At 38.9% G+C, this 27,923-nt stretch overlaps 1 protein-coding gene across 4 annotated transcripts in view; it reads left to right on the top strand.

Annotated features, from left to right (window-relative positions):
* The window catches only part of TPK1 (thiamin pyrophosphokinase 1), a 293,158-nt gene that overhangs the window by 53,274 nt on the left and 211,961 nt on the right, over positions 1-27,923 (top strand). For all 4 annotated transcript variants that reach the window (XM_004461903.4, XM_058297511.2, XM_058297512.2 and 1 more), the window contains exon 3: positions 4,796-4,867. In XM_004461903.4, the coding sequence (XP_004461960.1) occupies positions 4,796-4,867 (72 nt within the window). The remainder of the gene's footprint in view (positions 1-4,795; positions 4,868-27,923) is intronic.

Genomic DNA, 27,923 nt, shown 5'->3' with positions numbered 1-27,923 from the left:
TAACTCATTCTATGATGCCAACATTACCCTAGTACCAAAGCCAAACAAAGATACCACTAGAAAGGAAAATTACAGCTCAAACTCTCTAATGAACCTAGATGTGAAAATCCTGAACAAAATACTTGCTATTCATATTCAACAACACATTAAACGAATTATACAACATGACTAAGTGGGATTCATTCCTGGTATGCAAGGATGATTCAACATAAGAAAATCAATTAATGTAATACACCATATAAATAGATTGAAGGAAAAAAATTACATGATCATATCTGTAGATGTAGAAAAAGCATTAGACAAAATACAGCACCCTTTCTTGATTAAAACACCTCAAAAGATTGGGATAGAAGGAAATTTTCTGAACATGATAAAGGGTATATATGAAAAACCCACAACTAACATCATTTACAATGGTGAAATCCTAAAATCTTTCCCTCTGAGATCAGGGACAAGACAAGTATGCCCACTATCACTCCTTCTATTTAACATTGTCTTAGAAGTACTTGCTTGAGCACTGAGGCAAGAACCAGATATAAAAGGCATCCAAATTGGAAAAGAAGAAGTTAAAATTTCTTTATTTGCAGATGACATGATCCTATACATAGAAAACCCTGAGAAGTCTAAAAGAAAGCTTTTGGAACTCATAAATGAGTTAAGTCGCAGGTTATAAGATCAATGTGGAAAAATCAGTAGCATTTCTGTACACCAATAATGAGAAAGCTCAGGAGGAAATCAAGAAACAAATACCATTTACAATAGTCAATAAAAAAATCAAATACCTAGGAATAAATTTAAAGATGTAAAAAACTTATACACAGAGAACTAGTGAATATAGCATGGTATTGGCACAAAGGTAGACACACTGACCAATGGAACTGAGTTGAGAGTTCTAATATAGATCCTCATATATACAGTCATATAATATTCGACAAGGCCACCAAACCCACTCAGCTGTGAGAGAATGGCCTCTTCAACAAATGGTGCCTGGAGAACTGCATATCCCTATATAAAAGAATGAAAGAGGATTACCAACTCACACCTTATACAAAAATCAACTCAGGATGGATCAAAGACCTAAATTTAAGAGCCAGAACCATAAAGACTTTGGAAAGCAATGTAGGGAGCCATTTACAGGACCTTGTAATATGAAGTGGCCCTTGAAAATAAAAAGACAGACAACCCATTTAAAAATGGGAAAAAGATTTAAACAGACACTTCTGCAAAGAAGAAATACAAATGGCTAAAATCACATGAAAAGATGCGCAAAATCACTAGCTATTAGGGAAATGCAAATCAAAACTACAATGAGATACCATCTTACTCCCATAAGATTGGCAGCTATGAAAAAAACAGAAGACTATAAGTGCTGGAGAGGATGTGGAGGAATGGGAACGCTCACCCACTGCTGGTGGAAATGCAGAAGGATCCAGCCATTCTGGAAGACAGTTTGGCGGTTTCTCAAAAAACTAGCTATAGATTTGCCATATGACCCAGCAATTCCACTGCTGGGTATATACCCCGTAGAACTGAAAACAAGGACACAAACTGATATATGCACACTAGTGTTCATAGCAGCACTATTCACTATTGTCAAAAGTTGGAACCAACACAAATGCCCATCACCAGATGAATGGATAAATAAAATGTGGTATATAAATACAATGGAATACTACTCAGGTATAAGAACAAATACAGTACGAACATGTGATAACATGGATGAATCTTGAGAACCTTTTGTTGAGTGAAGCAACTGAGGCATTGAAGGTCATGAATACATGACCTCACTGATATGAAATAAGTAAACCAAGCTGCCTCAGAGAGCTAGAGACCGGATGATAGGCTTAAAGGAATTTGGAGGGTAGAGGAAGGTAGCGAGCTGACACCTACCTGAGTGAAATCTATGATAAGCTGGAGGTAAGTATTTGTACAGGGAAAGGATAAAATGGGGGCATAGATATATACCTTTGGGTGGGGCTTTGTGGCCTGAGGGGGCCTAGGAATGGGAGGATGGGTAAGATGGCCAAAGAAATTGGGGGGAGGGTTGGGGGAACATTTCAACATAGGAGATTGTCAGGTATGTTGTTGAGAGTATAATGTTGAGAAAAGTTTTTCAAAAATATAATAAGGAAGGTTACCTATTTAAGATCCTTAAAGGGGAGAATCTGACACAGGGCAGGCATCTAGGGAGTGTGTGAGTGCTCATTTTGTCATAGTGGGTTATACCATTGGATGGAGGCCCATACAATGAGAGTGAAGGTATATCCACATCCTGGGGAGGACTGATGCTCTCAAATGGAGGAAATTGTATCTCTCGACAGAATTGGTGGCTCCCAATGGGTTAGGGCAGTCGAGCATGTCAACCCTCAACATTGTTGCAGGTATCTCTGTATATGCTCCTTCAAGTAATGAAGATTGATAGTCACTGTGGGCCCTGAGGGGAGGGGAAAGAGGTATTGAATAGATGGAATCAGTGTAACTGTGGGGCAGTGGAAGTGTACCTCAAGATTATGCAAAGATAGATATAGGACATGTTAAATTATACTAAAAATGTATAAAAGACTACAGGCTAAAGTGTAAACCATAAAGTAAAACATAAGATAACTAAAAATTTAGAAAACTGTGTAGTCTAAAATATAAACCATAATGTAAACCCTAGTGTAACCATGTTTGAAAACTGTTGTCTCAATATCTGTACATCAGTTGCAGCAAATATAACGTGAAAATGTAAAAAGATCATTTTTGGGGAAGGGACAAAGTGCTTGATGTTGGATATGTGGGAGTACCATAATATCATATATATCAATTAATGTGATCTAAAACTTTTGTGAAGACAAACTTACTAATTAGGAAATATAAAGAAAAAGGATGTGGACATTGAAGAAGAAATGGAAAAAATTGCCTTGCCACTGTACAGGGCAACACTTATTGCTGTAATAAAAGGCAAAACATCAAAAACAGAGCTTTTTCATTTTTAAATTTTTTGATACCCCAATTTATTTTTTACTTTAATTTTTCTAAATTAGTATGTATTCCATATCTAACCTTTAAACCCATCACTATATTCCATTTTACTATTAATGGAACCTGTCAATATATTAGGCTTCATTTTTGAAGAAGTTTGGGACCACAGAGAGGTTCGACTATGGCAGGGAAGGAATACTGGTGTGGTGTGTTACTGAGAGGGGGCACATGGTTGGGAGGGAGTTCTCCAGGGCATTTATACAGGGTACATAAAAATATTTGGATGTTTTTATAGTGGTTACAGTTAAAAATGACAACTGAGGGAGTGCTGAGTTCCTAGTCAGGGGAGCTCTATCACATTCCCCAATGGAACAGCAACAATTCCCCAAGTACAATGGCTAAGACCAATAAAGAAGGATGCTCCAACAATGAGCCCTTGATACTAATGACTATGCTTGTGAGCCTGTGCGCCTGAAATAAGAACTAGGTGTAGAGTGGTAGGGTGCCAAGAGTTACTTCCTGAGAGCCTCCATGTTGCTCAAATATGGTCACTGTCTAAGCCAAACAGCATGTAAATGCATTACCTTCCCAACGTGGGACATGACTTCCAGGGTTGAGCCTCCCTGGCACCAAGGGATTACTGCCAAGTACCAGCTGATGATGTAACTAGAAAACGACCTTAAATAAAAGGGTCAATTCAGACCAGCAGAATATCTCAGCCTACATGTAATAAATGCTTTTTGACCTTGAATAAAAGGGGGAAATGGTAGGACAAATGAGTTTATAAGGCTATGAGTCTCCAAAAAAGAATGGAGAGGTCGTCAGTGGGCTTGCCCTTACACACGCCTCAGCGGGGTCCCAGAGACAGCCAAAGTAGATACAAGCCCAGGTATTGGTTCTTCTGCGGGCTGCAGAGACCCACAGGTTCTATGGTCATGGCAGATGGTGCCGGAGTTCAGTGCCATGTCACTTGGCCCTACTTTTTAGTTTGTGTTCCTGAATGTGATGGAGTTGGACTCAGATGTGATCTTTGTTCACAAGCCTCTGGACCTGTGGTTGGCACTGGGGTTTGGTGTATACTCGGGGGACCTGAATCTCTGGACTGTGTGTGTGATAGCCAGGCCCTGAGCCTCAACAGACTTGCAACTCAGGTCCACAGGATGGAGGAATAGAGTATGGATTAGAGTGGACTTACTGATACTCTGTCCTGGAACTATTATGATTAGTATTGGAAGGGAATGTAGCATTTAGGTGGAGAAAGTGGCCATGGTAGCTGCTAAAGGTAGGGAGAGGGAAGAAGAGATTTGATGTGGCGATTTGGACTTGGAGTCGTCCTGGGTGGCACTGCAGGGACATTTGCTGGACATTGTATATCCTGCCATGGGGGAAAGTATAAACTATGATGTAAACCATTGTCCATGTAGTGCAGCAGTGCTCAAAAATGTATTCACCAAATGCAATGAATGTCTCATGATTGTTGATATGGGAGGAATGGGGTGAGGGAGATGGGGGGTATTTGGGGACCTCATATTTTTTGAATGTAACATTAAAAAAATAAAGACAATATTTTTAAAAAAAGCGTTTCTGTTAAATAACACTAGAGAAACAATTCCTCAGCAATATAGTGATGTGATAGACATTTTGAATAAAGTAGATCCATTTAATCTATGGTGTCTTTTGAAATTAAAGTATGAGAAATTAGCTAAAGTTAAAAGTATTTAAATTTGTAATGTATATTGAAATTTGGGACTAGTAGCATATGATTCCATATCAAAATGAGGGGAGTAAACATTCTGTTTACTTATTTTATTTTTATTTTTAATTACTATAGGGAATTTGAAGTACTGCCTTGTGATTCTGAATCAGCCTTTGAATGAGTGTTTTCATCATCTGTGGAACAAAGGTAATCTTAATTAGTGTTTATATTTCTTTGCCTTATTTTTATTTGGATCTGACCACCTGAGTTAAGTACCTTGGAATCTAATTAAAGTAGAATTCATAATAAGGTGATTCAATTTTTGAATTACCTGAGGAATCCACTATTGCTTCTTTGTTCATATTATTTCCACAGCATGGACCCCAAGGAATGAATTAAGCATCACTCTACTGTATTTTAGAACTACTATGTGCATAGTAATCCTGAGTACTTAATAAGTATTTGTTTAAGTGTAAATATTTTTGGCACCAATGACAGCAAAAAGCATCAACAGGCCTAGCTTGTCACAGTATTCGATATCAATAAGACATCTGTGAAGTTATCAGATTTACAAAATTGAAAAGAAAACATGTTATGGGTACATTGAATCTGTAGGGATGCTGAAAAACACAGCTAAAAATGCAATTGTTTCACAGAATTAATGCATCTGGGAGGTTTCATTTAAGAAACAGGTTGTATTAACATATTTTACTTTAGTCTTTTTTCTAGAGGATTGTTAACTCTAGGCTAGAAAATAATATTAAATATAATTTGTTGTGTTGAACTCTGCTCTTCCATGAAACCCTGAGATATTAGACCAATTATTATTATTAATTTTAATTTTTCTCAAAGCAATACTTCTAAGTTATCAATGTCAGCTTTAATACCGGTTAGGTAGAAAAACTTGATTCTTGATGTGTTGATGCATATTCCTGTTACTGCTGATCCTTTCTTATATAGCCAACCTTAACATTAAGGTTAAGTGTCTTAGAATCCAAACCTTTTCTGTTAATAAGGTCACTCTCATCTAGGGACATCTAGGCAGAGTTAGTTGCAATACTAGAGGCAATAAATCATAAAATTTTTGACAAATCCAGAGGTGTTTTATAGGCTAAGGAGGTACAAGTACCACTATTGAGATCATGGCATTAATGACGTGAAATGTAAACAAGGTCTTTGGCATTATAACATCAGTGCTTTCCCTTCTGTTTCCTTTTAATTGTGTGTAGTCCAGAGTCCTCAGTTGTAATTGTTTATGAAATATTTTCTGAGCCCCTTCTGTGTGTTAGGCATTGGGCTAGATGTGGGGGATATAATTGTGAGTTCTCAGTTATGTCTAGAATGAGATTTAGATGCAGTCTCCTCCTGATAAAGGTTTATCAGAGCTGGGATTGCTCAAGTCCTTTGAATTAACTTGCTTTATCCCAGTTTCTTAATAGCTGAAGTTATTGTTCTGTGTCTTTCTTATTTTTTTAATCAGAAGAACCTTACCTTAAATATAGTAGTTTTCAATGGAATCATGATTTTCTCCACTAATTTTCCTGATCTTGTGCTAGTTGTTAGTATTGCCATCAGAAAGAGGAAATCTGCTATAAAGCACCTAGCTTTAATAGTAGTTTTGTAGTACCAAACCTTTCCTTCATGAACTGTGTATTCCAGGTCTCTTTGTAAACTATTTACCTGAGTATTTAAAGTTAAACTAGACTAACTTTAGTAAATTTCATATATTGTAAAGTTTTTTAAAAAAATTATTTTAATTTCCCTTCCCATTCCCATTTCTTATTCAGTGAGAGACCTCCTTATCTGACTTCTGTCCACTCTGCTTATTTTCATTAAAATAGAGATACCTGATACCTGCCATTTTTATGTTTAGATTGGTTGACTTGATTGGTATGCTTTAATATCCTTGGTGTCAATTGCTCTTTTACTCCGTTTATATCTATTTATGGTTTAAATGCATTATCTTTGTTAGAAAAAGTTTAAGGTAAACACTTTTTTTTTTTTTGGCTGTACTTTATGATTTGAAAAGTATTTTTTTCTTTGTTAGAAAAGTGGGTTTACAGAGCAATAATACGTAAAATATGGGATTTCCATATATCACCTTATTATTAATACCTTTCATTGGTATGGAACATTTGTTGTAATTGGTAGCAGTTTTCATAATTGTACTATTAACTATACTCTGGCTTAATTTAGGGTTCACTGTATAGTGTTGGTCTGTGGATTTTTTAAAATATTCTGTTACCATATATAAAATCTAGCATTTCCTCTTTTAATAACATTTAGATATATGTCAGTGCTGCTAATTATGTTCACAATGGTTAAATATGTTTGATAGTTGAAATAACCTTACAGCTATTTTTAATGCCAATTCTGTGGTCCTGCTCCATCTTTTTTTTTTTTTTTTTTTACTGTGTTTCTTGTACAGATTGTTTCTTCTGGCCTTATCTCCCATTGCTACCCTTTCTTATGTATCTAATGATTGATCTAATAGAACTTCCATTTGTTCTTTTACTTTTTCATCTTGGAAACTTTCACTCATCTTCGGGACCAACTCAATTGTCCCTTCTTGAGAAAGCTTCCTTAGCTTGTCCAGGTAGAGAAACATTTTCCCCCTAGTATTTGTATTGTGCTTCTGTATCTCTTAAATGTCACCTTCAACATCTTTGAGGATAAGCTTGAAAATAGGTGCAATGTGCTTAGCTGATGGGGTTTTCGTCTTATTTCCTATGTGACTAGTCTGGGAGTAGCTGTTGGAGGCCATCTTGGCAATTGCCAAGGGCCAGTGCTTGCCTTGATGCTTTCTAGATCCTGGAAACCCTCTTGCCAGTTAGCAGGCTTACTTGCTTTTCTTCTGATCCTGAGCCTAAATGAGTCTTGTTTCACTTCTGCTAAATGTGAACTCCACCCCTTCTTTTGTTTTCTGCTCCCTAACACGTATTTGTATTTCTTGGTACAACTAATCGGTATTAGTATTTTCCTATTTGTCTCTTTTCCATTCCTCATAGCTCATTTGCAAAAATACATTCCTTTTGCCTCTCTGGTGTAATGCCTTTGACCACTGGGATCCTGACAAAAAAATGTGCCATTGGAATATACCCTCTTTGCCCATTAAGGTGTGTACCATAATAGGTTATATTTTTTATTATGTAGAAGGATATATAATTAGGCAATTGAGTAGTACCCTTGTCTAAAGGTATTTTTTAAAATTGTAATACTAAGGTTATTTTATTTCTGTAATTACCTGTAGATTAACCTTATTTTTATGAATATAAGTGCTTCAGTTTTTCACTAAATTTTCATCTTTGATTATACAAATATATGTACATTGTAAAAAGCTAAAATATCACAATTTACAATGAAAACTTGCCAGTCCGCACTAACTAGTTACTGATCCCTTAATTATCTGTTTTAGCCTTCTATTTTTTCTTTTGTTACTTCCCATGAAAATTATATATATTGTTTATTGTCAGGGTAAAAGATGAACTGCATTACTAAATAGGAAAATGTTCCTAAACTGGTAATTGCCATGCAATGGAGCTCTTATGCTTTATGGAAATTAGTGTAAATATTTTTTTAACTACTTCCTTTCTTTATCTCATTTAGATCAGTATCCTAACGGATACATCAATTTTTCATATTATCAGAAAATGGCTTCCAAGTTTGTGTGGCAATTTTTTAACAAGTGTCCCATGTTTAATTTTTTGTACACATAACATGTGCATACACGCAACACACAATAATGCATTAGTGTTTGGTAATAAGCCTCAATGAATGAAGTGAGCCTGATGTGTTAATTAGAGGATTTTAAGCACATTTTGTTAAAACTTAATCCTTGCTAGTGAGAGTAAGTGATATCCTTAGTGAAACAAAAGTAAAAAAACATTAAAAAACAATTCTATCTCTACACCATATGGTGGACTACTCTATCAAACTACAAAACTTTAGTAAAACATCAAAATCACCTTTGGGTCATCTATCCAGAGGTGATTTCAATGTATTATATTTATTTTATTATGGTTGATACTGTCTACTTCTTTAGAAAGTATATCATTCTGCCATTCAGTATATGGGTCTTAAATAACCTTCCCTGAAATGCAGGCATTGTAATTTTTAATATTTCCTCTCCCAGCAATTATTAAGAAATAATTTTTTTTTTCTCCAGGGTGGACCATTTCAGTTGTAATATACAGTGTACTCAGTTTGAAGGATTTCTGAAAGAGCAGGCTTTGGTAAAGCATAGAAACACATTCACCTCCCTTTTTTCTCACATGTATAGTGCCCTAATCTAGGCCCCACTTTATTTATTTATTTATTTATTTTAATTCATTTTTAAAAAATATCACGTTCAAAAACTATGAGGTCCCCACACACCTCCCACTCCCCCCACAGCAACACTCTCCCCTATCATTATGACACATCCATTGCATTTGGTGAACACATCTCTGAGCATCACTGCACCTCATATCAATGGTCCACATCATAGCCCACACTCTCCCACGTTCCATCCAGTGGGCCGTGGGAGGATCTACAATGTCTGGTAATTGTCCCTGCAGCACCACCCAGGACAACTCCAAGTCCCGAAAATGCCTCCACATCTCATCTCTTCCTCCCATTCCCCGCACCCAGCAGCCACCATGGCCACTTTTTCCACACCAATGCCACATTTTCTTCGATTACTAACCACAATAGTTCATGAATAGAATATCAGTAAGTCCACTCTAATCCTTGCTGTATTCCTCCTTCCTGTGGATCTTGGATTGGTTGTGTCCATTCCACATCTATGTCAAGAGGGGGCTTAGATTCCACATGGATGCTGGATGCAGTCCTCCTGCTTTTCGTTGTAGGCACTCTTTGCTCCATGGTGTGGTGGTTGACATTCTTCAACTCCATGTTAGCTGAGTGGGGTAAATCCAATAAACCAGAGTATAGGAGCTGAAGTCTGTTGAGGCTCAGGGCCTGGCTATCATATGGTCAGTCCAGAGATTCAGATCCCCTAGATATATCTTAAACCCCAGCATCAACTACAATTCTGGTAAAGTAACCGGAAAGGCTTGTGAAAAGAGATCCCATCTGAGTCCAGCTCCATCATGCAGAAACACCAACTCCAAAGAAGGGCCAACTGACATGGCAGTGAACTCCATCTGCCATGACCATAAAACCTGTGGGTCTCTGTAGCCCTCAGAAGAACCTGGGGTTGTATCTACTTTCTCTGTCTCTGAGACTCTGCTCAGGTGTGCATAAGGGCAACCCCTCTGATAACCTCCAGGCTCTTTTTCAGAGACTCACAGCCATATAAACTCATTTGTCCTTTCCATTTACCCCTTGATTTAGGTCAAAAAGTATTTTTAACTCCTGTTATTATATGTAGACAGGGATATTCTGCTGGTCCGAGTTGAACCTTTCATTTAAGGTCATTTTCTAGTTACGTCATTAGCTGGTACTTGGTAGTGATCCCTTGGCACCAGGGAGGCTCATCCCCAGGTGTAATGTCCCACGCTGGGGGACGGCAATACATTTACATGCTGAGTTTGGCTTCGAGACTGGCCACATTTGAGCAACACGGAGGCTTTCAGGAGGGAACTCTTAGGCACACTGCTGCTCTAGTAGGCCCTACTTTAAAATCTATATAATGTTATGTGTTAAATGAATGTTAGTGTTCCTATGTGTGTGTATGTATGTATATATGTATATATTTTAGGAGGGATTGAACCTGGGACCTCAAATGTGGGAAATAGGCATTCAACTACTTGAGCTATACCCATTCCCTGCTGTCTGCATTTAAATTTTTGTCCCAAGGTGCTTAGTGGTTTCCTCCTTGTAATAGGTTATTTCAAGACTAGATAAATCTGTAAGTTTATTTCTTTTTAGGTTCATTTGATAATCCATGCTGTTTAGTTGAATACAGATGTGGGTGATTCCACTGCTTAATACTGGTATATAATTATATATTAAAAAATAACTTGGAACTGAAAACAGCAGAAAAGATAATGAGCATGATTTTTACCATCTTACTGGGTGCTATGTCTAGAATTTCCATTAGAACAAACGGAATGAGGTAACATAGAGGGAAACCTTAGGGTGAAATACTTATTTAAGCTAGTAGGAGAGGAAATGCTCTAATTTTAAGTATGTCAGTAGAACTGAATGGTGTGAACTGTTAGATATATGTAATAGCAGAATCTATTGAAGTGTAACAGTGGTACCTCATATAAATAGAGCAGTGTCAGGGATGTAGCTTTTAGGTGCTTGCTGGCTATAACACATGGTTAGGTAGAGTATAATGTGATTTTTGTCATTTAAATGCATCCAGATCTAGCAGATCACTTTTTAGGGATTCTGAATCTCAAGCGCATCCTCCCACCGACCAGACCCCAGTTAACATTCCTTGGTGCCTGTGGGGAGAAGACTCCAGGCACCTGTACATTCTTTACTGTTGGTTCACAATTATTAAAACTTACGTTTGTGTTTTTATATCATTTGGTCCCAAGAATTGGGAATCAAACAGCATAAAAATTAATGTCACAGTTTTTAACCTACATTACTTACATTTATATATTTATATCATTTAGTCCCAGGATTGTTCAAACTTAAAACAAGAGATTTACATATACATTCAACAATATACATTTATGTGTGACTTACAAGTCATCAAATCACTGAAGTACACGATGTGTTGCATTATGAGAGCCCTGATTAGTATTTGAACACTTAATACATAATCCATAACTACAGTAGATTATACAACAACAAACAATAATAAGACTTCCAACTAGCGGATGACTAAACTCTTCCAAGGCCAAGACAGTTGAGCAAGCCAATTAGATAAAGGATCAGTAGCTAAATTATGTGTGTTGGAGAGTTTGAGTTATTACAGTTTTGGATAACTCTTATTTCTCATGGATTTAAGCTTCCTAATCGGCAAGGCTATATAGGCCAGTATCACAATCAAAATGACCTTATTTCCCCCCATTTTGTATAGTTTGAGGCATAGGCAACAACAAATTGTTATTACTTCCCCCTTTGGGCTGTGGGGTGTCTGGCACTTTAACTTGTAATTTCAATGCCTACATTGGTCTTACTGTTAGGATCTTTTTTTTTCCCAAAGATTTATTTTATTTATTTCTCTCCCCGTCCCTGCCATTGTCTGCTCTCTCTGTCCATTCACTGTGTGTTCTTCTGCATCCGCTTGCATTATCCAGCAGCACTGGGAAACTGCGTCTTTTTTTTGTTGCGTCATCTTGCTGCATCAGCTCTCTGTGTGTGCGGCGCCACTCCTGAGCAGGCTGTGCTTTTTTCATGTGAGGCAGCTCTGCTTGCAGGGCACACTCCTTGCTCATGGGGCAGCCCTATGTAGAGGCACCCCTGCATGGCACGGCACTCCTTGTGGGCAGTACTGCATGTGGGCCAGCTTACCACAGGGATCAGGAGGCCCTGGGGATCGAAACTTGGACCCTCCATACGGTAGACAGATAATCTATCAGTTGAGCCATATCCACTTCCCTGTTAGGATCTTTTTTTTTTTGTTAATTGATTTTGTAAAAATATTACATTAAAAAAATATGAGGTCCCATTCGACCCCACCACCCCCACCGCACCCCTCCCCCCCCCAGCAACACTCACTCCCATCATCATGACACATCCATTGCATTTGGTAAGTACATCTCTGGGTATCTCTGCACCTCATGGTCATTGGTCCACATCATGGCCCACACTCTCCCCCATTCCATCCAGTGAGCCCTGGGAGAATTTACAATGTCCGGTGATTGCCCCTGAAGCACCATCCAGGGCAACTCCGAGTCCCAAAGGCGCCTCCACATCTCATCTCTTCCTGCCATTCCCCATACCCATCAGCCACCATGTCCACTTTTCCCACTCCATTGCCACCTTTTCCCTGAGGTCCTTGGATTGGTTATGTCTGCTGCACCTCTATGTCAAGAGGAGGCTCAGATTCCACATGGTTACTAGATGCAGTCCTCCTGCTTTCAGTTGTAGGCACTCTAGGCTCCATGGTGTGGTGGTTGTCCTTCTTCAACTCCATCTTAGCTGAGTGAGGTGAGTCCAATAATTCAGATTGTAGGAGCTGGAGTCTGTTGAGGCTCAGGGCCTGGCTATCATATTGTCAGTAAAAAGATTCAATCCCCTAAATATATCTTAAACCCCAATACCAACTACAATTCCAGTAAAGTAGCATGATAGTCTTATGAAAAGAGATCCCCTCTGGGTCCAGTTTCATCACACAGAAACACCAGCTCCAAAGAAGGGCCATCTGACATGGCAGTGAACCCTATCTGCCATGACCGTAGATCCCGTGGGTCCCTTTAGCCCTCAAAGGAACCAATACCTGGGGATTGTATCTACTTTATCTGTCTCTTAGACTCTGCTCAGTTGTGCATAAGGGAAATCCTTCTGACAGCCTCCAGACTCTTTTTTTTTTTTTAGAGACTCATAGCCATATAAACTCATTTCTCCTTTCTATTTCCCCCTTACATTAGATCAAACAGCATTTTAAAGTCATATTATTCTATGTAGACAGGGATATTCTACTGATCTGCATCGAACCTTCAATTCAAGGTCATTTTCCAGTTGCATTATCAGTTGTTAGTTGATAGTGATCCCTCGGTGCCAGGGAGGCTCATCCCCGGGTGTCATGTCCCACTCTGGGGGGAAGGCATTGCATTTAGATGGCTCTTAACTGGACCTGCGACCACAACTCACAGTGTGGAATTTAAACTTAGTCCAGTATTGTAAGGATTCATTTTCTAGGCAGAAAATAGTAGCTGGACAAGAGTCCTGATGCAGTTTCTGCAGCAGTGAAAGCATACCTTGCCCCTTCTTAGAGCAGAAGGCGACTGATGTCCCAGTTGTTGGAGGAGCATGAAGGACACTCATGCGTGATGTCCGCGAGCTGCTGGCGAGTGACAGACAGTTGGAACTGCGGGACTGGCACCACAAGTTCTCGTATCTGATATTTGCCTGTCTTGTGGAGCTAATCTGCTGCTCTTCAGGTCTCAATGAATGGTATGGCTCTGGATCTTTGCGAGAGCATCTGCCTCAACAGTCCCAAGAGGGATGTTAGTGGAGTGGGCAGGGACATGACAGACAGTTACCTGCCATTGCTAGCAGGCATCCCGAATGTCTTTCCACAGAGCTCTCCCCCACAGAGGATGGCTCACAACAGTCCATTGTTCAGTCTCATTTTTAGTATTTGCAATCTACCCCTGGATAAGGATGGCAGTCTTCAGAGTGACCAGACACTACTGGGTTAAGCCCTCTACTTTCAACAGGGCATGGTATGCTGCACTCATTTGCTTTTCTAAGGGCCTGTATTATACTTTTGGCCCCTTCGCACAATTGTGACTGAAGTGCAAGGGGTACTTGTTTGGAATGTTGCCTTTACCACAAACCCCACCCAAATCCAATATTGATACTGGACACATCCTATTCACAGGTTGTCAAGGTCCACTCCCCCGCCTTTCCTGCTTAAGCTTGTGTCAGTGCCCTCTTTGTTTCTTTAAAAGCTGGAGGGGTTTTCTCATTTCCATGTACAGCCTTTCCTGATTACCACATACAATGGTTTAAATATCTGAGCTAAATTAGGGATGAAAGGTCTCCAGTACCCCAACAATATTACAGACTCTAAAATGTGAGAAAATATTGTACTTTATCAATTACAGCAGAGGGTAGTTTTTGCCTTACCCAGCCAAACAACATCTCAGCCAGGACTTTGTAGCTTATCCCAGTTGTTTGACCATCCAGGCTCTAAAGATACCATTATCTTCTTATAGGTCTTTGAATTCTGAGAAAAGGATTACTGGTTAACATAATATCATCAATATAATGAAACAGGGTTACAACCACAGGTTTCTTTCATGCAGCCAGATGCTTTGCCACTAAGCCAGGACAGATGGTTGGATTATGCACACAGCCTTCCAGAAGCACTGTAAAAGTCCTTTGTTGGCTTTTCCACAGGAGGTGAATGCAGGCTGGCTTAACTTGCCTAAGGAGATACTAAAGAAAGCTTAAGCAAATTTTAAAACATAGAGGTATTATTGACATAGCTGGATATTAATTTTTTGGAACAAGCTGGCAATATTTGGTACTGCTGCATACAGCAGTAGTGTTATTTAATTTTAGCAGAGGTGGGGCAAATCAAGTGAATAGGAGCCAAAGCATTCACCTCTTGATTATCAGGCGAAGAGGTTATTTCTGTGACACGTACTGAAAATACATTGTTAAATTTCTAGGAATTTTATTTACTTTTTAAGTATTCATATGAACATTTTACTCGTACAACTTTGATTAACAAAAGGTAAAAGAATTATTTAATTTTGCAACAGTTTCTAAGCACTTTCCATCTAATTTATTACATATTAAATGAACTCAACTACATTTTTATTTTACTTTATTTTCAAGGTGAAAGAACAAATCTTGAATAATTTGAAATAAAAAGATACTTTTCAGGATTTGACTTTGTGAAAGCAAAATTGTTAAAAGTTGTCAAGTTTGAACATTATTTTCTTTTAAAAGTGAGAAGATTTGTTTTTCTGAAGCAACCAAGGACATGATAAGTTAAAGTACAAGAAGCTATTTTGATGAAAAAGACTTTTTTCTTTGTACACTGATTAGTCAGAAGAAAAACTCCGTAAACTTTTACTGAACCTGACCAATGATTTAAGATACTTTGAGAAAGAGCAAAATTTTGACTTGGCATCAGTATGCTATTTGATACTAAAGCTTTTAAAATTTTATCAAATCTTACCCAACTTTAATCATGTGATGGTTAGGGTATTGTGTCAACTTGGCCAGACGATTGTTGTTTGGTTAAGCAAGAACTGGGCTAACTGTAATACAAGGGCATTTATGGACTGTAGTCACCATTGACTTTACTGCAGTGGTAAATCATAGATAGCTGATTACAATTACATCAGTCAGGGAGATTGCCATCAGCAATGAGTGATGCTTAACCCAATCAGTTGAATCCCTTAAAAGGGGAAGTGATTCCAGCATTGAGAGAGAATTTTCCAGCTTGTCTTTAGCCAGCGAACATCTCCCAGAACTCGTCAAGAATCTTCACTGGACTTTCATTGGAGCGCCTGGTTGCAACCTGCCTGCGGACTCTGATAAATCTCTCACTATCAACAGATATCCCTTGTTGATTCTGTTTCCCTAGAGAACTCTGACCAATACAGCTTGGTACCAGAAGTGGGGTGGTTCTTGAGGAGCAGAGTCTTAAACATGGGGAGTCTGAGGTGGTTCTGGGACTTTTGCAATTGTCTCTCTACCCTACCTGGACTCAAGAGTACTGACAACTGCCTTTTGAAATAATGAAGAGGCTACTAACAGTCCATGGTGCGAGTTGGCAATTGAGATACCCAAAATAGTATCACTGGGATACCCCTACCTCCATGCTTATAAGAAGCAAGGATCTGGATGAGAGTGTTTTCAACACTTCGGCAGAGTTTTGTGGAGTCAAATGGTTTAATGACGTTGGTTGGCTCCTCCTAGATACTCTGGATGCTGTTACAAAAGAAAGAGATGAGTTAAAGGCTTCAAGTTTGAAACTTAAGCACTGAATGGATGATGCGAAAGTTTCTATGTGTTCTCTGAAAGAATATCTTGTCTCCTGTAGCCACGAGTTCTGAAATATCCTAGAACCAAACTCAGACTCTTATTGTTCAAGTAGCAGAGTTACAAAGAAAATTAAAATCTCAACCCCGCAGGGTTTCTGCAGTTAAAGTGAAGACATTGACTGGAAAAGAGTGGAATCCACAGAATTGGGATAATGATGATATTGAGGGAGACTTTGGAACCCTGAATTCTCCTGAGACTTTACCAGATAAGCCTGCCATGGCCTGTCCTGTCCAGGCCATACCTTGTCAACCTTGTGTCATCCAGCCCCCAGCCTGCCCCAGGGAGTCTGAAACAACTTCCAGCCCTGAGATGGGTACAGCCAAACTGGAGCCTGCCCTGCCCAGCCTCCAGCCTGCCCCATGGAGTCTGGACTTCCAGCCCTGAGGCATATTACCAGCCAGGCTCCAGCATGCACTGCCGGAGCCTCCAGCCTGTCCTGAGGAAACTGCCTTCCAACCCCTGCCTGAAGAGATTAATCCTGTCTCACCAGAAGAAAATGCAAGGGAATGCCCCGAGGTCAATAGTTTGCAAGGCATTTCTAATCCTTCTCCTTACCCATCCCCACCACCTCTCTTGTCTTCTAGACCTATTACTAGACTAAAATCACAACAAGCCCCCAAAGGTGAAATACATAGTGTGACCCATGAGGAAATTATACTCAGAAAGAACTGCATGAGTTTTCCAGCTTATATAGACAGAAATAAAGGGAAATGTGTGGGAATGGATACTAAGGGTATGGGATAATGGTGGAAGGAATATAAAGTTGGATCAGGCTGAATTTATTGATATGGGCCCACCAAGCAGAAATTCTGGATTCAATGCTTTAGCTCGAGGGGTTATAAAGGGCTCTAACAGTTTGGGTGGCTGATTGAAACATGAGCCAAAAGATGGCCTAGCATGTCTGAGGTTGAGATGCCCGATTTGCTCTGGTACACAATATAAGAAGGAATTCAAAAGTGTAAGGAGATTGGAATGCTAGAATGGATTTACCATTTGAGAGCTGCCCACTCACTCTGGGAATGTCCAGAGGACACACTTTTAACCAGGACTGTGAGGAATACATTTGTAAGACTAATTCCATCTTCCCTGAAGAGCTCTGTGGTTGCTCTTCTTTGTAGTCTAGGTATTACTGTAGGGAGGGCTATGATGGAATTAGAATCCTTACACATTATGGGGATGATTGGATGTGTGGTAAAAATCAGATATTGGCAGTTAATTGCCAAAGTCAAGGTGGGCATGGCTATCACAATGAAAGGCAGATTCAAAAAAGCACTCAATATAATCTGAGTCATGTAGAGTTAGGCGTTGGCTAATATATCATGGCTTACCCAGCAGTGAAGTAGATGGGCAGTCTACTAAATTTCTTCTGGATCTGTATAAACATAAGAGTTCTGGATTGAGTGAATGAAACACTAACTCAAATTACAGATGCAGAGTGTCACGGTCCCTTAATCAATTCTCAGACTGGAGATAGTTTACAGACCCAGAGCACCTTGAATGAGGAGGAGGCCATTCAAGGCCTTCTCCTTGCGGAAGGATCCTAGTAAACTGCCCAAAATTTATACCGTTAATCCCCAAGGAGATTTTATGAGAGAAACTGTGCATTGGGGAAAAGGAAATGATGAGCCATTTCGGGGGTTATTAGATACCAGCTCAGAAGTGACATTAATCCCAGGAGACCCAAAACGGCACTGTGGTCTACCAGTCAGAGTAGGGGCTTATGGAGGCCAGGTGATTAATGGTGTTTTAGCTCAGGTCCATCTCACAGTTGGTCCATAGGGTCCCAGGACCCATTCTGTGGTTATTTCCCCAGTTCCAGAATGCATAATTGGAATAGACATACTCAGTAACAGGCAGAATCCCCACATCCCCTCCCTGACTTGTGGAGTGAGGGCTATTATGGTTGGAAAGACCAAGTGGAAGCCACTAGAACTACCCCTACATAGCAAAATAGTAAACCAAAAGCAATACCAGATTCCTGGAAGGATTGCAGAAATTAGTGCCACCATCAAGGATTTGAAGGATGCAGGGGTGATGATTCCCACCACATCCCCATTCAACTCTCCTGTTTGGCATGTACAGAAAACAAATGGATCTTGAAGGATGACAATAGATTATTATAAATTAGCCAGGTGGTGACTCCAATTGCAGCTGCTGTTCCAGATGTGGTATCATTGTTTGAGCAAATCAGCACGACCCTTGATGGTGCCTGGTATGCAGCTGTTGATTTGGCAAATGCTTTTTCTCAATTGCTATTAGTAAGGACCACCAGAAACAGTTTGCTTTCAGCTGGAAAGGCCAGCAGTATACTCTCACTGTCCTGCCTCAGGAATATGTCAACTCTGTAGCCCTATGTCATAATATTGTCTGCAGGAATATTGATCATCTTCCCTCCCACAAGACATCACACTGGTCCATTATATTGATGATACCATGTTGATAGGACCTAGTAAGCAAGAAGTAGCAAAGACCCTAGACTTATTAGTAAGGGATTTGTGTGAGAGAGGATGGGAGATAAAGCCAACAAAATACAAGGCCCTTCCACTTCAGTGAAATTTCTAGGTGTCCAGTGGTGTGTGGCATGTCAAGATATTCCTTCTAAAGTGAAGGATAAGCTATTGCATCTGGCTCCTCCTACGGCCAAAAAAGAGGCACCATACTTAGTTGGTCTCTTTGGATTTTGGGGACAACACATTCCTCATTTGGGTATGCTACTCCGGCCCATTTACCGGGTGACCAGAAAAGCTTCTAGTTTTGACTGGGGATGGGAACAAGAAGAGGCTGTTCATTAGGTCCAGGCTGCTGTGCAAGCTGCACAGATCCGATGGTGCTGGAAGTTTCTGTGGCAAATAGAGATGCTGTCTGGAGCCTTTGGCAGACCCCTATAGGAGAATCACAACGCAGACCCTTAGGATTTTGGAGCAAAGCCCTGCCATCCTCTGCAGATAACCACTCCCCTTTTGAGAAACAGCTTTTGGCCTGCTACTGGGCCTTAGTAGAGACTGACCGCTTAACCATGGGCCATCAAGTTACCATGAGACCTGTGTTCCCTATCATGAGCTGGGTGTTGTCTGACCCACCAAACCATAAAGTTCAGCATGCATGGCAGCACTCCATAATAAAGTGGAAGTGGTATTAAGAGATAGGGCTCAGGTGGGCCCTGAAGGCACAAGTAAGTTACATGAGGAAGTAGCCCAAATGTCATGGTCATCCCTCCTGCCATGTTACCTTCTTTTTCCCAGCCCACAGCTTTGGCCTCTTGGGGAGTCCCTTACAATCAATTGTCTGAGGATGAGAAAACTCGGGCCTGGTTTACAGATGATTCTGCACAATATGCAGGTACCACCTGAAAGTGGACAGCTGCAGCACTGCAGCCCCTTTCTGGGACATCCCTGAAGGACAGTAGTGAGGACAAAGCCTCAGAGTGGGCAGAACTTCGAGCACTGCACTTGGTTGTTCATTTTTCTTGGAAGGTGCATTTGTACACCGATTGATGGGCTGTTGCCAATGGTTTGGCTGGATGGTCAGGGACTTGGAAGGAAAATGATTGGAAAATTGGTGACAAAGAAGTCTGGGGAAGAGCTGTGTGATCTTTCTGAGTGGGCAAAAAATTTGTGTCACCAGAGGGTAACTTCAGCAAAGGAAAATTGTAATAATCAAGTGAATAAGAAGATGACCTGCTCTGTGGCTAATGCTCAGCCTCTTTCCCCAGCCACTCCTGCCATTGCCCAGTGTGCTCATGAACAAAGTGGCCATGGAGGCAGGGATGGAGGTTATGCATGGGCTCAGCAACTCGAACTTCCTCTTACGAAGGCTGATTTGGCTACAGCCACTGTTCAGTGCCCAATCTGCCGGAAGAAGAGACCCACACTCAGCCCCTGATTTGACACCATTCATCGAGGTGACCAGCCTGCTACCTGGTGGCAAGTTGACTATATTGGACCACTTCTACCATGGAAAGGGCAACAATTTGTTTTAAGTGGAATAGACACATACTCTGGATATGGGTTTGCATTTCCTTCCAGCAGTGCTTCTGCCCAAACTACCATCTGTGGACTTATTGTGTCCAATCAAGGAACCTATTTCACAGCAAATGATGTGCAGGAATGGGCACATGCCCATGGCATTCACTGGTCTTACCTTGTTCACCGTCATCCTTAAGCAGATGGATTGATAGAACGGGGGAATGTCCTTTTGAAGACTCAGTTATGGCACTAACTAGGTGGCAATACCTTGCAGGGCTGGGGCAATGTTCTCCAGGAGGCTGTGTATGCTCTAAATCAGCATCCACTCTATGGTGCTGTTTCTCCCATAACCAGTACCATGGGTCCAGGAATCAAGGGTTGGCAATTGGAGTGATACCACTCACTAGTACCCCTAGTAATCCACTAGGAAAATTTTTGCTTCCTGCCCCTGCAACCTCAAACTCTGCTGGTCTGCAGGTTTTAGTCCCAAAAGGAGGAGTACTGTCACCAGGGTACACAACAATGATTCCATTTAACTGGAAGTTAAAACTGCCACCTGGCCACTTGGGCTCCTCTTACCTCTGAATCAACAGTCAAAGAAGGGAATTACTCTATTGGCTAGGGTGATTGATCCTGACTATCAAAGGGAAATAGGACTGCATCTACGTAATGGGGGTAAAGAAGGGTTTACTTGGAATACAGGAGATCCTCTAGGGCATCTCCTAGTACTGCCATGTCCTATGATTAAATTCAATGGAAAATTGCAACAACCCAATCCAAGCAGGACTAATAATGGTCCAGAATCTTCTGGAATGAAAGTTTGGGTCACCCCACCAGGCAAAGAACCACAGCCAGCTGAAGTGCTTGTTGAGGAATGGAAACATGGAATGGGTAGTGGAAGAAGGTAGTGATAAATATGAACTTCCACCACATGACCAGTTGCAGAAGCAAGGACTATAATGGTCATAAATCTTTCTTTCCTGTTTCATTATGATGATGATTGTGTATGTACACAAAACGAATTTCTTTGTCTTCTTCCCCAAACTTTCCCCTTATATAACAAGTTGTATCTGCTTCATGTCAAAATATTTTTGCATGTCAAGTTTGAGAGTCAATATTACTGAAGAACTTGTACCCTATTCTGTATTGAATTAATGTGTTTCCAATTGTGCGCAGCAGAGTTCAACATTTTTAGGCTTAACTATATATATATATATATACACACACACACACACACACACACGTCTGTTACTGTTTTTACTTAGAGACTAAGTGTAGTTTAAGGTAATGTGTATGCTTGCTGAGTTGACAAGGGGTGGACTGTGATGGTTAGGCTCTTATGTCAACTTGGCCAGGTAATTGTGTCCATTTGTTTGGTCAAGCAAGCACCGGGCTAATTGTAATACAAGGGCATTTATGGACTTTAGTCACCATTGACTTTACTGCAGTGGTAAATCATAGATAGCTGGTTATAATTACATTAGAGAGATTGCTATCAGTAGTGATTGACCCTTAACCCAGTGAGCTGAATCCCTTAAAAGGGGAAGTGATGGCGCCATTGAGAGAGAATGTCCCAGCTCATCTTTTGATAGCCAACATCTCCCAGAACTCATCAAGAACCTTCACTGGACTTTCATCAGAGTTCCTGGTTGCAGCCTGTCTGCAGAACCTGGACTTGTGCATCCCCACAGCTGTGTGAGAGATTCTGATAAATCTCTTACTGTAGACAGATATCCCTTGTTGATTCTGTTTCCCTAGAGAACCCTAACTAATACAAGCTGTAAAAATTCCTTTTCCGTAAACCTTCTGCACTTTCTTTATTCATTCAGATTTTGTCCCACATTTTGCTCTTTCTTAATAACCAGTCATTTTATCTTAGGACAAAATTATTTTATTTTTCCTTAATAATAAAAACACATTCTATATACTTTCTATATGTAAGTTATCAACATGATTTTGGAAACTCTTTCATAGCAAACCTCTGACAACCTACAGTTATCACCAAAATTAAACAAACTTGTCTGAACAATGATTCAATTTGGTTCTATGGAAATGTAACTTTTTTTCATTTTAAATGCTTAGTAGCACGCAATACTAGAAAGTCTTTTAGTGGCAAGTTGGCAGGGGAGGCTGGCTGCTGTGACAGGTTTTCCTGTTATGAAGTTACTTTTTGTTGTTATATTAGTTCAGTTTCTGTTTAATAATGACTTCTTGGAATTAGCCATTTGAATATTTCAATTTAAACAATGATTCTACAACCTTATAAGTATTCATAATCACATAGACTGTAGTTACTTCATCTTAAGACAAATTTCACCTTCACAGAACACATTCCCTTATGTAAGTTTCACATTCCTTATCCTATTATGTGAAGAAAAATAAACTATTCATTTCAATTTAGGCAAAAACAATATTTTTAATGTATAAAATTACTTATTTAATTTTTTTGCAATTTGAATAGGGCTCTATTAAGAATTTTCATATATCAATTTAATATTACCATTCAAAAATATCAAAATATACACTGAAGCTGAACAAACAGACAAAACACAAAAAGAATTATGACACACCAAAGAAAACATAAAGCTCATGGTTTTATTCATAATTCTTACACCTTTAGTATGGCTATCTCTAAGCGCTCCATCATTTCACATCTTTGATTTTACTGCTTTTAAGGTCTCTTCTGGAATCAGTGTTGTCTATAATACACAAGCTCATTCTTGGAAATACTTTTATTAGTAATCAGCAACCGGTTAGGATTACTTGAGTAGCATAAATGTAGTTAAGCTCTAATTTAGCAGTTTGGACAGGCAGACATTCAACGTGTAGATTTTGGATTACCTCTCTGTAGGAGGACACCTTAGACTTGAAGTTCAGGAATAAACTATTGATTCAAAACTGAAAGATTCTTTTAATACCTTGATAAAAATTATGAACAGAATAAAATATGACTAAAACTTAAAAACATTGTTAAAGTTAACATCCCATTTAGACTTTTCTGCAGTTCCCACAGGTTATAGGTTTTCAGTTTTGGGATATATTTTTAACTGCAGATGTACAAAAGCTGCCAGCATTTCTCTTTTTTTTTTTCCTCTCACTTTCGTAGAGTTGCCAAAGTTACTGAACTTCACCAGTGCTAATTTTATCAATTTGGCTATCCAGGTGCAGTTCGAATTAGCATGGAACCAAAACAGAGAACATTAATGTTGCTAAGTTTTTCTATTCTTCCAGCAGTTTAATTCTACTAGCCCACAGCCACATCATCACTGTTACCTCCGTTACCTGAGAGCTTGAGAAAAAAAGGCACTCTGATAATGTAATTGTACTCAAATACTGACGACTACGCCAAAATGTTCTGCTAAGCAAGAGGCAGAAACTCAAAACACTAAGTAAAGTAGTGTTTTATTTAGTTAAATGAAATAGATCAATTAGGTAACATAAAGGAAAAATGCAAGTATATGTACAGTCACTAAAATAATACATATTTAATCAAAATAGTACGTAGAAGTAGCTGCTTATTAGTAACTGATAAAGTGTGTGATCTGCGAGCAACAAACTGGGGTGCAACTATTGTGGAAATTCACAAGCCACCAGATAGTTAATGAGAAAGTAAGTAATGACACGTATATATACAAACTCACCAAACTGGGGGACACACCAACATCTGTTCTTTTACCAGGCTGGGAAGTCTCATTCAACAGCCCAATTGGAAGAACACCTGAGTAGAACATCCTAGCAATGGCTTCTCCCAGGGTACAATTCAACACCAGACCCTGGGTACAGTACAACACCAGTCCTTGGGTAAAATACAATACCAGGCCCTGAGTAAAATACACCACCACTTCCTGGGTAAAATACACCAGGCAGAGTGTCCTCTCCTGGTTGAGACTTTCACCAGCAGTTTTGGGACCGCCCCATTTAAGTGATACTGAATCTCAGAACTCTTGCCAATCTTGCAACTTGTGCATGGGAAAGTTTTGACATAGCTCTCTGTGTGCCTGCAGGCATGGCCTTCAAGCACATCCTCCCACCGACCAGACCCCAGTTAACATTCCTTGGTGCCTGTGGGGAGAAGACTCCAGGCACCTGCACATTCTTTACTGTTGGTTCACAATTATTAACCCATTACTTACTTACATTTGTATTTTTATATTAACTACCAAACTGACATATTTGTGTTACTTTCTATGCTTACTGTTTCATAGAACTTATGCTTTGAGCACATTTTGAGTGAACATTTTGCTGAAAATCTGATGAGCAATTTGCATACTTGGTTCAGGTCCGTTGAGCAAAACAGTTATGTAAAAGCTGTAGTCTCCGTAAATAAGGCTGGTACAAGAGCTCTATCTCAGTCATGCAAAAATTTTTGGGGGACTATGGAAAGATTATTTAATTATGTAAGAATTTTTCTTATATTGGTGACATGGAACAAAATACCTTTGCCATGAGGCCAAAGGCATTTTCTACTATGTCCCATTCTTACCGGACCATTCCTATTGGATTAGATCTTATGTTTTATTGTTTTAGGTAATATGTAATACGTAGTATGTAATATGAATATTTCCAGATTTTAAGGACCCCTGTGCTGTTTTCCTTCCCAGGATTCGTTTAGAATAAGTACAATTCTTTCTGCTCTTCAGTGCCTCTCTTAGTCATATTGCTCTATACAATTAAACAGCATCTTTTTATCATTAACTGCCATTGTAGTTTCTCAATGAAATATATGTAATATGATTAACTATCAAATATAATTAAACATTCACATGATAATTATATAGAGCATCAACTAAAGGTAACAATAGCTAACATATACAGTACTTACCATGTGCAAGATATTGTTCAAAATTCTTTGTATGGTTAATTCATTTAATCCTCCCACCACCCTGTAAGAAATAACTATTACCCTCATTCTAAAGATGAGGTATTAAGAGTTTCAATGAGCTACCCAAGTTCATACAATTACTAAATATCAAAGTTGAGAATTGCACTCAGAAGAATTGGACTGGAACAGTCTACATGTTTGTATAATATATGCCAAGTTTATGTTTAATTTTAATATCTAGCCAGGGAAAATTTTTCTATAAAGGGCCAGATATTAGATATTTTAGGTTTTTCAGGCCATATGGTCATTGTCACAAATATTCAACTCTGCTATTTTACATAGACAATATTTAAAAGATTGAGTGTGGTTGTGTTCCAAGTAAATTTTATTTACAAAAAGAAGTGGAGGGCAGGATTTGGCCAATAAACCATAGTTTATTGACCCCTATTATAAATCTTCATTCCTAGTCTATTTCAGCTACCAGTCAGTACTTCCTACCATGGATTTGGATAGCTTTATGGAAAACTATTCCATCTTTAGTATTTCAAGTTCTCTGTCTTATTATCCTTCTCCTCTTCTTTCATACTTATTGATTCTGCTGCTAACTTTCATCAGCCTGCCCAGTTTTCATAGTATACTGGTTGCTGATCTGTGTTCAGTAACACTTTGGACCTGATTTTAGTTATAATATTTATCTTGTAGTAATTCTTTACCCTCCACTTCTATACTATTTCTAGCCTCTAAGTGTTCAGTTTGAGTTATCTCTTCATCTTATCTTATTCACAGAGTTACCAAACTCTGCTGGTGGAAGCCATGCCTTCTGCCTTGGTGCCAATTTAGGGTACTATAGATTTGATATTTAATGTCAACTCTCACTGCTATATCATAATCTATATCTCTGTTGTATTTTGTACATTTTGTATTCTCTAGCAGCTATAATTAGGGTAAACTTTGAAGAATCTATTTGAGAGAACACAGGGTTTTGTTATTGAACCAGACTTTCCAAATATATTTGTTGCTTTTAAGGCCTTCCTTTCATCTCTTTCCTACCTCTTTCTCCTTGATTTCATGTTGACATTTTTGTCTTTCCTATCTTTTCTCTTTTAAAACTTTTACTTCCTTTTATGTCTTTCTGGATTTTTTTTTTCACCCATCCTCCATTAATCCAGCCAGTCAGCCATCTTTTCCCCTTGACCTCTTACTTGTTATCCATTAGTTCCTCTCCTACAAGTTTTATGAGATCTTGTCTGTTTTATTTACCATACTATCCCAGTACCTTGCCATTATAAAGGGGCATATTAGGGACACATTATATATTTGCTGAATGTGTAATTTAAGTTGCTTCCCAAACCCATGTCTCAAAGGCCTGACCTTTCTCAAAGGTTTTAGTTTTACATTAGTACTGTACTGTTGACTGTCTGGACATTTAATAGGTGCACTAGCAAAATTATCTGAAAATGTTCAAAACTCAACTTTTCCTCTTCCTTCTGTAATGAGGTTTACTCATGTTCCTTTGTTGCTGCCATTGACAATCCTGTTTTTCCAATCATCCAGGCTGAAAAGTCATTTTTGAGTTGTCTTTTCCTTTATCCCTGACAATGCATCATATTTTATGTCTGTTCTGTTCATCACTCCTTGTACTGGTTTGCTCCCTACCCATCTTTTTCTGTACATTATCATCTCTTTACTTTCTCTTCAGTAGTACTTTGGTTGCACTCTGTTGGCAAAAATGTCTTGTGTACCACATAATAAGTATAGCACTGACTTTCTCAGACTGGTATGCAAAGCTCTCCTAAGAACATGAGGGCAGTACTAAACTGATTAAAAATACTGCGGAGTTAAACACATCCTAGGTCTGCTTCTTACTAGATGTATGATCTTGAAGTACAAGCATCTTCATATGTGGTAATAATAATGGTTGTAATTATATTGGTAAAAACTCCATGGAGTTGTTAGGATTGACTTAATTAAAACATGTCAAGTGTTCAATAAATGTTAGCTTCCTATAAGTCAAGGTATTATGTTGAGGCCGGTATTAAAAAAAATAATAGAAGACCAAAAACAGCATATCATACAGAGTACAGGTAAATATTATTTCTTAAAACACAAAGTTTTATCTACATATGCACACAATGTACACATTTCTGTGTGTACAAGTTTGGGATAAAAATGTATTTCTGTGGATCATGCTAAGTCACTGGCATATTAATAATAAAAAAGTAGTTAATATTTATTGAATGCTTATTCTGATAAAGCACTCTATACAATTCTCACAACAAGCCTGTGGGATACTTAATTTCTATGATTTTTATTTTATAGTTGAGAAAATTGAGGCCCCTAAAGGCTAAGTAACTTGCCCAAAATCATAACCAGAAAGTGACTGACGTCAGGGCTGTTCTTGAGCTTCACCTCTTGGTGGCTTGCAAAGATCCTTTCTCCTTTTTTTTTTAAGCTTAATTTAGGTGTTTCATGGAAACACCACTAGGATACTGATATTCTGTTGGAGGCCTCAACAGACATTCCTCTTAGCAGTAACTCTAAATTTTAGATGAAATGCTTTTCTATTTAATAGACCATTAATTACAAAACTTACCATTTGTAAAGGAATGTTCCAAAGATTCTAAATCTCTTTCCTATTAAGTGTTTTGTCATAACAAATACAGTTCAAATATTTCTTTACCTAACTAATAAATATTTTTTTAGTGTCTTCTTTGTCACGCAGTGTTCAAGGCCTTGTTCTTAAAGAGCTTGCAAATGAGCAGCTTTACTCAATCCCATTGTATGTATTATATTCTTCTTCTTTGTAAAGCTGAGCATCATTCACTTCTTCCTATAGAATATC

This window comes from Dasypus novemcinctus, chromosome 5 (assembly GCF_030445035.2).
Source record: "Dasypus novemcinctus isolate mDasNov1 chromosome 5, mDasNov1.1.hap2, whole genome shotgun sequence".
NCBI classification, from domain to species: domain Eukaryota; kingdom Metazoa; phylum Chordata; class Mammalia; order Cingulata; family Dasypodidae; genus Dasypus; species Dasypus novemcinctus.
The sequence above is the reverse complement of the archived record's forward strand: the minus strand, read 5'-3'. Positions and strand labels throughout refer to the sequence as shown.